General features: G+C 37.0%; 1 protein-coding gene across 1 annotated transcript; it reads left to right on the top strand.

Annotated features, from left to right (window-relative positions):
• Nucleotides 1-1,186: 1,186 nt before the first annotated feature.
• On the top strand, nucleotides 1,187-11,389 carry LOC139964006 (protein SLC31A2-like). The gene is made up of 5 exons (XM_071965298.1): nucleotides 1,187-1,358; nucleotides 2,579-2,656; nucleotides 5,654-5,726; nucleotides 6,784-6,949; nucleotides 7,876-11,389. The coding sequence occupies exons 2-5, from the start codon at nucleotides 2,651-2,653 to the stop codon at nucleotides 8,075-8,077; spliced, it is 447 nt and encodes a 148-aa protein (XP_071821399.1). The 5' UTR covers nucleotides 1,187-1,358; nucleotides 2,579-2,650; the 3' UTR covers nucleotides 8,078-11,389.
• The last annotated feature ends 634 nt before the right edge of the window (nucleotides 11,390-12,023 follow it).

Raw genomic sequence — 12,023 nt, 5'->3', positions numbered from 1 at the left:
TAGACGCTGATTTCGGGGATAATTTGTAGATATGTATAATGATTTGTAAATAGATACACTATAATTAGGGTAACCATTTCAACGGTCAATAAATAGCTATTACCGATCTGCTATAGGCAATTGCAGTGATTACGTCATATATTCCTCGTGTCGAAGCTATACAGTCGCCGTAAGGGAGTGTTTTACGTGTAGATGATGTCTCGAGGCTACGTGTTAGGGGTATATGCCCTCGTCTGCTCGCATTTTTGTTCCTTCGAGCCCAAGCAGGCTCGATTGAGCATTATTACGTGTAGATTGCGTTCATAAGGTACGAGTTAGACGCTGATTTCGGGGATAATTTGTAAATAATTATCTGCGCGTATATATATATTCTTCCCCACTGTCTGTTCCCACTCCTCTGTTGCCGTTTGCAGTGTGTTATGTAGATATCTTGAGTGAGCGAATCATGATCGAAGTCCTCGGTGTCGGAAGGTTGTAGACTGATCGGAATTCACATAACAGACTCCGCAGAGTCTATACCATGAGCAGTTTACTCCAGCTTGCTATGACGATAGCTTTTCTGTGTCAGCTTGTTGTGTAGTTTTACTTGATTTCAGAAATGGTATAGGCTACCACTGTATATGACTGACTGTGGTTTTAATCTCTCAACACACTGAATGATATAATCGAATGTCCGGTAATAAACATTATAGACGAGTTCATGACCTATTACATGTTTGGAATGTTCCACTAACGCCACAAATTTAATGATGACGTCAGCTTCCATGTTAGTTATATTTCTTTTAACCTATATATATTTTCAATTTAACTCAATTCTCAGAAATAGGGTCTATACGCGTGCACCGTCTCCGGTTTTGTGCTCGCCTATTATTTCAAACTTATATCAATTCACACCATACAAGCTTAATATCCAGCTTATATACCATAAATGAAACTACACTGACCCTTTCTACCTATTCAGAAATGATTTAAAACTTTCTTCGATTTACATTGTTTAACAACCAGTAAAGTCTATTATACCTTTAATCGCAATGCTTTACAACTAACGTAAATGTCAATGTGAGTCCAAAAGTCGTGGGAATGGATTGTTGACTGTAATTATTTGTACAAGTGCTCACTTGATATTATTTGCTATAAGAGAACAGCAAACATTTAGTGTGTCCTTTTAGTTCACGCTATAAACGGGTAGATCAGTTTGTGATTTCAAACATATGTTTCGCCGAGGATTCACATCACTTGTAACATTACCTTTTTAAGAAACTGTCTCGCAAAGTTCAGAAGCTTTTTACCTTGGATTTTGTAAAATATTTTCGAAGTTTCTTCTTCCACAAAGTGGTAACCTCACAACTGATCTACATGTAGGTGAAAGAAAGTTCTTCTTCATCAATACTAAAGCCAAGTTTCTTTTGACTTGATTTTGACAGAGTTGCGGTAGAGTTTTGAAGCAACTGCGTAGAATCAAGTCAAGGTTCAAAGCATGGCGGAAAGACGTGATCGTATAGTATTGCATGGCTGCGTAGAATGTGAAAGTTACTGTAGTTAGCATATAGTTTTATTTGATTCGTTTATATATAGAAGGAATGAAAACTAAAAAACTCAGTATACTTGTCTACTCGGATCAACAAGGAGGAAATTTTCAGTTTTAACCTTATGATCCGTTTTACAAATGGGTTTGATTTTCGTTACAAATGTTTTCGGATGCTCGCAATTAGTTCTTTTGAGGATTTCCTAGGCTGCTCAAACAGTGGGTTAAAACTTCGTTCTTTCAATAGAAAAGTTACTATAAAGCGTCAGTTAGTTCCTGGGATAATTCCCAGATTAATGTAGGTAAAGGTAAATTAGTCAACGAGTTTTCAACATTGCAGGCTTAGTTTTAATGGAGGCTTACGGTATTGTAACACATCAGCTTAGGACAGATTGAGTTGGTTTACTACCCCGTACCATGCAACAGGGACCCTCAATCAAAGTATTAATATGCATGCATGACAGGAAAATCTTTTAGGCTCGCACTGAGATTGACAGTTTAGGTTGGTTGGATTTCAATGAAAGCTAGTCTTTATATCATATCTTATCATGTCATATCATATCATTCATATATATATATATATATGTATAAACATTTGTTTAAGTAACGTTAAGATACGCTTCTGGCCACCAAGAACGGCCCATTTTGGAACGAACTAGAATATGAAGAATACGTTGGTTGTTTGTTTACTTTCTATATGTGTAGGAAAATTTACTGATTATTATATAACTAGCCTACATCTTTTTACTGATGTTTTAACTTGGCAGGCCTAAATGAACGATAAGCCTATAAACAGACATTTAATAATATAACGATTCGATCGTATTGCTATTCAGAGAGTTTCATCTAAAACTATAGCTGCAACTGTTATGTCAGTAGGCTATAATATATACGAAGGGATGGAAGCCGATATTCATCAATGCATGCAGTTTAAATGTACTGGTATAGTCTATAGCAGTATCTGCGTATAGCACTTGAAAATCACGCCAACTGAATGTCTATGTGATTTATCACCTACCACTTCATAACCTAAACCACTTCAAAAACTTACAGATTCATGGGAGCTTGGAAGACATGACATTAAGAGACGCGTCGGGGCTAAGAAGAAAACTATGACATACAACGATGGAGGTAAGTACGCTATTGTATTAAACTATTGGCAAAACAGTCGTTGCTCAAATGCTGTATCTTCACTTGTGTGGTATTCTATGTGCTATATAGCTGCCAGTGCAAGCAATATTCATACACATGATTAGATACCTCTCAATGTGACGATATAGGACTATGTGTGTGTGTAATCAGTTGACTGCTCCCAAACAGCAAATGGTAACCGTTTAAAACAATACAGCAATACTTTTGTGTCTCACAAATTCGAATTTGATCTTTTATCACTCAATTAGGGGGTGGGTGGGGGGGGGGGGGGGTACAAGTTCATGGACGCAGGATGAGTATATATGCATGGGCATATAGGTATATGATAAAACTTGTGTCGAGTTACCTCATACAGTTTTCTATATTTGAATATAACTTTGTAATCTTTTATTTGAAAGACCTAGCCGTAATAGCTGCGATCAAATATTTGAACTACATGCAAATCTCGGTATGTAAATAGGAACATATGACCAAGGGCGGCGGAAGCACTTTTAATCTGGGGGGGGGGGGGCACCGACATCAAAGGGCACTTTGCAGAAATTCAATTGGACTGATGTAGCCTTATATTTAGTAACCTTTATAACTCTTATTGTATTATCTTTTTCGCGTATACACATCACTCCATCAACGGCCCCCCCCCCCCCCTTTCATGGAAAAAATGCATACTAGCACTGCAATATCCAAAGTTGTATGCACGACATTCTGAGCGGAGCGCCACCATCGGTTGGCGCGGAGCGTACAAGAAAATTTTTGGTTTTACAAACCCCTCAGATGGCCGGAAACGGCCCTTCCCGAGTGTTCATTCTGGTTCCCTGGCCTCTTGCTAACTTGAGACACCTCAATTTTTATGTAGAAAAAGGGCACATTTTTAACCCTGAGGAAAAGTGGGGGGACACGTGCCCCCTGTGCCCCCCCCCCCCCGGTTCCGCCGCCCTTGCATATGACTATACGTTTATAAATAATTGGTTAGTTCTGTTGAAGCTACTGTGTTTCTTCGTTAGTAAACTTGGAAGCCTGGCAATCGAAAATCATAAATGTGGACATTATGTATGCAAAATGTCGGTCTGTGTATATGTAACTATAGGAATATGCATTTGTGAATGTAAACTGTCAGACACTCAGCACTATACTACACATCAACATGGGTCAATATAGCTGTATCTACGGTGGTCCTGAAGGGACACGCGACTGAGAGAAAACGTCCATAGCGTTAGTATAGGTATAACTCATGCTAAAAACCACTTTAAGCTTGCATTTGCTGGTAATTATGCAATCATTTGAAATATACAATAACACTATATAGAAGAATGGTACAATATGCATGTTTACCAAAGTCCAACGTCAGAGATAATTTTTTAGTAATTCGAGATTATCCAAACAATGTCAACTTTAGTACAATATAATATAATAACAATTGGGTTATCTTTTGGCTTGAAATCTGCGGGAAAAGAGCGCAATTAGTAGTCACCTTTATTATTGTCTTTCCTGATTATTCCTAATCTATTTATATTTTTATTTTTATTCTAACCTATTTTTGTGAACATCCTGTTTGCGGCTGTGCAAGTAATTACAACAACATCATAACAACATATTTACAGTTTCTTAAACTCTCCCCCCCCCCCCTATTTCTCAAAGACTTTATTTACACCAGTGATACATAAATTGTGATAAGATGGCTATGCAAATTGCATGTCCAGTGAATGAACCTGGTCCGATACCGTATATCATTGCGTGCTATCTCCATCTTGATCAAATGTCTTCGGAATTTGTTCCAATTTTGTCACTTACTTGGAATAATTCCGTAACTAAATATAGGCCTTGTTAGTAAAGTCTAAAACGTCAGCAGCATTACTCCCAAAATAAGCTAAAGAAAGAAAACAGGAAAGAACAAAGGAATCATGAATAGGACTTTTTTTTCTTGCAATTCGTAGAACGGTATTAGTTTGCGAGAGATTTAACTAAATAAAGGCCTATTTAGTAAAGTCTAAAAGGTAAGCAGCATTACTCACAAATAAGTTATATAAAGAAAAAAAGGAGATAAAAAAAGGAATCGATACGAAGACGTGTTTCTTACAATTCGTAGAACGGTATTAGTTTGGGAGAGATTTAAACTTAAGGAAAAAAGACACTAACTACTATTATTAACGTATGTATGATAAATCCTGCTTGTATACAGGTGATGAACTAAAGTAGCTAAGAAATGTTCTACGTCAGGGTTGTCCAACCTACGGCCCGCGGGCCACAGTCCGGCCCGCCGCATGGTTGCGTCCGGCCCGCCAGAGATGCTCTACGGTGCGAAATGTTAGTGAGCAGATTTATTGATAACAATTTTAAGCTATATAATCAATCATTCGAACCTTCTGGGAGGGAGGGGGGGGGCCGGCTGGACTTTATTCATGTTTTATCAGGAAGGAAAATAAATCAGTGCGCTCCGCGCGCAGTGCTCATGCATATCTTGTTGCCTTGGGCTTCGGGCAAAAATCGAAAAATTGAGCGTAGGGTTCATGCGGCCCCTCCTTCATCATAATCATTCCATGCGGCCCTCCTCTGCAAAAGGTTGGACAACCCTGTTCTACGTGAAAGTAGGCCTTAGTATATAGGCCTATACATTGTTACCCTGCATAGACAAGGTTGATACTTGAGCAAGTATAAAAACTGACTTCATAATTATTTATTACCTTTTTGAAGACACTATATTTTTGTTTCAATGTGTGTATGTCCAACATGCTTCAGAATGGATCATTTTCACGTCTAAACTTTAATTTTTCTTTCTTCTAGGGTATAGGACCCGCGAAACACCCCTACATTGGAGTCGCCTTCAATGACCTCATGGCCACACTCCTTCTTTATAAAACCCTCGATCCACCCCTCATAGGCCTAAATAACTCTCTTTTAAAAGTTCCGTAAATGTTTCCATGCATGGACGTATTCAAGAAACCATTCATGATACGTCTTTGTTTATGTCTCATCATACAGGACATGATGTACTTCACTTTTGACGTCGAAACAACGATATTAATTAAAGCTTGGAAGGTTGAAACAATCGCTGGTAAGTTTAAATTAATTAGTTTCTGTCCTCATAAGTTGCGTAATATTCCAATTATGCATGTTTATTGTTTTAACAAGAAAAGGGAGATATAGTTTAAAAGATGATGGTAGATAGGCCTACACAATATCCAACAATATATTAACATGCATAAAGTACAATTATCTATGGCAATCATTCGATAGACTCGGTAAAATGTCATTTTTGTAGTGTACTAGTCTGGCGCCATCTCATCTTGTTCATACCTCTATATATTAATTTAGGCTATATGTTATTGTTAGTAAACATGGTCTAAAAGTTTTCGACTTTTGTTCATTAATTATGTTACATGTTTACAATTCATTAAAAAAGTTTCCAAGACAAATGAATGTTATGAATGTTATCCATTGGTGCTTTGTTGTTCTAATAAAGTTAAAAGGAACATTTTTTGGTTCAATTATCAAACTTGACAGAACAACTGTGAAAAGCAGAAACAGTTATGCCTGTACTGAGGAGCTGACGTCATTGTCAGTTTAGCCTTAAATGAGCATTCCACGCATAAAATATATATTAAAGCTGAATATCTTCAAAACGGACAGGCTATAGAAACATCACTATATAGCACTCAAAATGTTCCTTTTACTTGGACTATGACGCATCAACTTGACTTAAATTCTGCGTACCTTTATCCTTCAAAGATTGCAGGTACTCACTTGCACTTAATCACAGCCACGCGATATCACTTTCAAATAGTCACAGAGATATGATATCACATTCCAAAAGTCAAAGTGGCTTGTCAGTGGCACAGTCACTTGTAGTCACAGCGTAGTGATATCACCTTCAAATAGTCACGGCTGCGCGATATCACTTTCAAATGGTCACAGAGATATGATATCACATTCCAAAAGTCACAGCGGCGCGACATCAGTCTTGTATAACCACAGTGTAGTCATATCACTTTCAAATAGTTACGGAGGGATGAATTCGCTTTGTCACAATGGTGTGATGTCACTCCCAAATAATCACAGTGGCTCATTGTCACATACTGTTTCTTTCTGTTCTCTTATCGTTGTTTTTTTAGGACTCATAGGTTCGTGTATAGTCGTGTTCTTCATCGCATTCCTATTTGAATGGATAAAAGTACTTCGTTCGAAGTTGGAGGCGTCACTGATTGCTGACTTACAAGGTGAAGAGACGACTGCAGAAAGTACAGAGACATCTCACATCCTAGAGAAAGATGATGACAGGTATGATTCTGTGAACGGGATTTAAGAAGTTGTGTACATTTATAGTGACCCAGAAGGTGATATAGTTATAATGATATAATGGCCGCAGTGTCTTGTATGCGTGTATGTATGTATGTATTTTAGATCCTCTTGCAAGCAGGAACTCGCGAATAAGCCATCATTGGCTTATCAAAGCCGCAAGGTGACCGAAGACTGTATCTTAGATTCATATTTAACGTCCATGATTGTCCATTGTCAACAACTCTGCAACTGGACGACATACATTAATCTTGGAGTGACTCGAACTCGGGACCTTATGATTGAAAGGCACCGGCGTTAACCACTGAGCCACTGAACTTATATTACTGAACCACTGAACTTATAAGACCAGAGAAAGTTGAGACACTTTCAGCTTTCCTCCCTGCGGTGTTCATGATCAAAGTTTGTCGTTATATCGATACCAATTTTGGGCTCTTGGATGTTCATGTTCATGGTACGGAAGATTTGAGCATGCATACATAAGAGTGTCAGCTATGCAGTGAGGGGTAGCTTTACTTTGAGAAAACGTCTGCAACGATTAATTTATCACAGTAATTTGAAAATCGTATAGTTCCCAGCAAATACAGCCGCAAAAACTGTATTGTCAAAGGTCGTCGCACAATATACTTGCTATCTAAACCAAATATCAACAGTAGTGTACCTTTCTTTTTTTAACTAGTAAAAACGATATCCCACCCAATGGCCGCCATCTTCAGATTCCTACAATATTCAACTAATCACCTTATACTGCATTTTTAATTTCATTTTGCATTTTGACATACAGAAAATTACTGCTCTGGAACACTTGAGTTTATTTGTTTACAAACTGAATGATATTTCGTAGTGTAACTTCAGTATTGAAACTCAAACAGCTTTGTGAAATAATTAGATATATTTGTCTCTTTCAGCCCTCCGTTGCTCCATCCAGGACACGCCCTACAGACTATACTACACGTTCTACAGTTAGCGGTTGCGTACGCCCTGATGTTGATAGTAATGACTTATAATGGCTGGCTAACTATGAGCGTGTTGCTAGGGGCGGGCTTTGGATATTATTTCTTCGGGTGGATGACCAGAGCCAACTATACAACCAGAAATAAAAAGAAATAGAACAGACTTGATAGTTGGTGAGCAGAAGGTGAATTGTAAACAATGTTGTCATTCTCGATTTTAGAATGTTTGGCGAAATCGGAGCGTTTCCGTCAAAAACAATTAATTCGGTGAGTGGAAATGCTGAAACGAACGCCAGCATAACCACGCTACTGGAAATGTTTCACTATGTCGGACGTGGAGGGTTCGATCGAGCTTGGATACGAATTTATCATTCATACATTGTTCAGAACCTAGTATGAACAGCCTAATGTAACCTTCTTTTCCACAAAGCTATTCCCGTATCTATTTGCTGTACTGCCCAGAGACCGCCAGCGGCAACGCCTTAGATTGTATCGGACAGATCCTCGGGCATGTAAAATACAGTGCATGGCAAGCACATTCGTGGTAGGCAGAAACGGTCTCTGAGGCATGTACAGTTTGCACGCGAGAAAAAGAGTATTACAAACGACTTGGCCAAGACTAATACAACGCTAGCGATGGATACCATGCATATTATGAGATATGTTTTTGACTTAAAGTGTATCTAAGCATTGGCACACTATATAATAAATATATTTTATGAATCCACATGGTTACCCAACCATGGACCGTACAGCCAGAGTTAAGCGGGAACTGCTTATGTATTAACAATATGAATGGGTTAATTAAGGACGTAATGTAATTACTTTATGTCCAGGGGCGTCGGAGCCGGTACAAATGCAAAATATAAAGAACCAAAATGAAACAAGCAAGTAGGCTAATGTGACTACTCTGGCATGACAGGGGTCTTGTTTTCAAGCCCGGGAAGTGCCATTTCCTGCAATCTGGGAGGCATTTTTTCAAAATTTTCGCGCCAACCATGGTGGCGCGTAGCGTAGTTTGACCTACCAAACGTCCCCCCGATAATTATGATAGATGGCCACACTCTGATCTGCCGTACCAATCCCAAATAGCTTCCGACGCCTCTGATGTCTCATGTATGTCTATAATATTTCATTCATTTGGTAATGGGGTGTGCGGGCAGAGGGGGTGGGAGGAGGGGTAGTAAAGTGTGGCATGATGAAAAAGAGGGTCAGATGTCAATGGTCATTAATGTAGCCGACATGTATATGGTTTATGTTAAGTTATGTTATTATCCAAAATACATAACATGCACACAATTAAAAATAATGAAATCTTACGTTAGGACCTTGTCTTGCTCCAAAGTGCTGCTAACTAAATCAACGAAGCTCGCTCCCGTGATTAACGCGGCTGGTGAGTGTTTCCATAGTAACTTCTCGCGCCACCAATTTGTAGCGCTCCCTGAAATAAGCACTATATATCTTTCTATAAAATCTTGCAAATCTGTCTAAAGATTCTCCAACAACCTGAGTGGACCTACCACACTTTCCATGGTAAATGTAGCCGACCGAGCCTTGTCTATACTTAACATATAGGAATTGGGAAGTATTTTATTCGTTACTCATGGCAGTGACATGTATGTCATTCGTTTTTGCTGTGTGATGTACATTTTTGTTTGGCAATAGGTTATGACGTTTTGCGAAGGTTCTGTTACAAAATACTTTGGCTGTGGAAATCACATTTTCAGTTATTTAGTTTCATCTTAAAAATAAGTTAAATATATTTAAACGCGGTTAAAGTATCAAAATGATCATAGCATGATGATCACCTATCACTTATTGGGGATGAGTGGAAAAAAAAAACTGAGAGTGTTTTACTATTTTTGGAAATGTTGGGGGAAGAAGAACCAAGAGATCGTTATGTTACTGCAAAAAATAAATATATTTGACACAAACTGAACACGTAGTTTGTATATATATGTGTGTACTATAGTTATAACATAATTATTATTGAAGTATTACAACAATAGAAGGCCTCACGATGTGAAATTGCACGAATTCTTTCAGCTCCATCCGTCACTACTGCACCAATCCACTCACCTACCTAGCCACCTAAGCAATTACTGTAAAAAAAAAATTGTGTTGCTTTTTATTAAATTTAAATTTATTGAACGTTTTTCCTCAATTTATTTCTCATTTTAAGGGATATTAAAATTAACAAAGCTATACAAACGATAAGATATAGTTATTTATATTGCTTAACAGTAAAATTAATAACTCTCGTAGTATATTTTAACTGGCAATATATTTTATTCCGTGTTTTTGCTAAATATTAATAAATTTCATTTTAAATTAAATTAAAAGAGCATGTTTCGGAATTTTATGAATATCCAATTTACTTTACGGCTTTCGGTGAACCCTATAGAAATTAGAGTATTTAAAAAAAGTGTTATTCCTTTACAAATATGTAAGTTAACAATTCAACAATTCTAATGCTCGTTTCGTCATATTAAATTAAGATTGTTGTATATCATAATTATATTTAGCACTGGTAATAAGCAAGATCAATATTCCTGCAGAATCTGCCCTTGAATTTCTGATAAAAAAAATCCTCATAACCCACGATGGAAACTCATATACAACCCCGAACAAACATGTATAGACGATACCTTGCAATACTGACTTTATGTAATTACTAATGATTGAAGATGAGCATTTAACTAAATTTTTCCAATTTTACATTTCCTTAAAGTCAAGCGAATATCAACGAGAGAACGTAAACTGAACCAAACAAAATTGTATTAGGTTGTACATTAATTATTATAATTGTATATTATTCGACAATTTATAATTCACGCCTTTGCATTTTTATTTCACTATTACAAAGTGAAAAAGAAATTTCTTTCTGAAATAGCGCATGTCAAACTTTCATTGTTTTTTCTTTGTTTAATGTTGTATGTGCTTGTGTGTCACACCCCCTCATCATTTAATGCCTCGTCATTTAATTTTAGCATTTCATATTCAGTTGAGCTGGCGACATAATCTTTACCATTCACTCATTAATTAAGTAACGCCAACTAGCAAAGGTCACTGACAACCAAAAGGTGTCGTCATTCCGTGATGTTTCATTTCAAGTATCTTGGAAAATAATTGTGATCGCAAATTTTGTTCTATACGTACAGCAACTAATTTATTTGATAACCGAAAGATTACCATTCTATTCCATTATTCGAAAAAGAAATAATTTGTCTGTGGAATCAAATATTAATTAGATATTGATTTAAAGAATATTGACAGAAATGTGATGTTAAATTAACTATATATTAAAATGATGAAATACGTTGCAAAAAAAGTTCATTATATGTATACTACAAAAGCAGATTAGGAATATTTTAAAGAGTCAACTTGTAGTGATTATTACGTCGACTACTATCGCAGCTCAAAGCCACTACTCTTTGGTTACATTTGATAAAAAGTACTTTCATTTCAATTCAATTCAACTCAAGTTTATTTGCTTTCTCACAACTGATAGAAATACAATAAACATAACATATAACAATGTGTATAATTCAGGTGTGAAAGGAAGTCTTCTATAAAACCTAAAGAAGGTTTCACAAAGTAGAACACTCCCAACCAAAAAGAAACAAAAGAAAAATTTACATTTACTTATTTACATTTGTTTCATGTATTATTGCCAACTTCTGTGTAGGGGATCCACCACCCCCCTCACCCCTACCCCTACCCCCAAACGTTCGATTTTAAACGTCAAGTGATGCATTCTGTGGCATATTTAGATGGTAATTTAGGTTCCCACAATTCGCTCTAAACACAAGATTGTGCTAATAAATGATAATGAACTCCCAAATTTCCCAGAAGGCTGCTTAAGGTAATGACCTGAGTTGTATGGGAAAACCATAAGAAGAAAAACATAAAATAAAAAAGTCAAAAGTCAAATGATGCATTCTGAGGCATTTGTAGAATTTAAGTTTGGTCTTTATGAGTAGCTCTTAAAGGAAGTTTTTGCTAATAGATATTAATAAATTGAACTTTCTCCGACTGATAATGGTTTAGTGGAGAGCCAGAGGCTATGAAGGATCTTACAATGGAGGGAGTCTGTCCTGTGG

The sequence above is a fragment of the Apostichopus japonicus genome, chromosome 22 (genome assembly GCF_037975245.1).
Source record: "Apostichopus japonicus isolate 1M-3 chromosome 22, ASM3797524v1, whole genome shotgun sequence".
Classification (NCBI taxonomy): domain Eukaryota; kingdom Metazoa; phylum Echinodermata; class Holothuroidea; order Aspidochirotida; family Stichopodidae; genus Apostichopus; species Apostichopus japonicus.
This window is presented reverse-complemented; position numbering and strand designations above follow the sequence as displayed.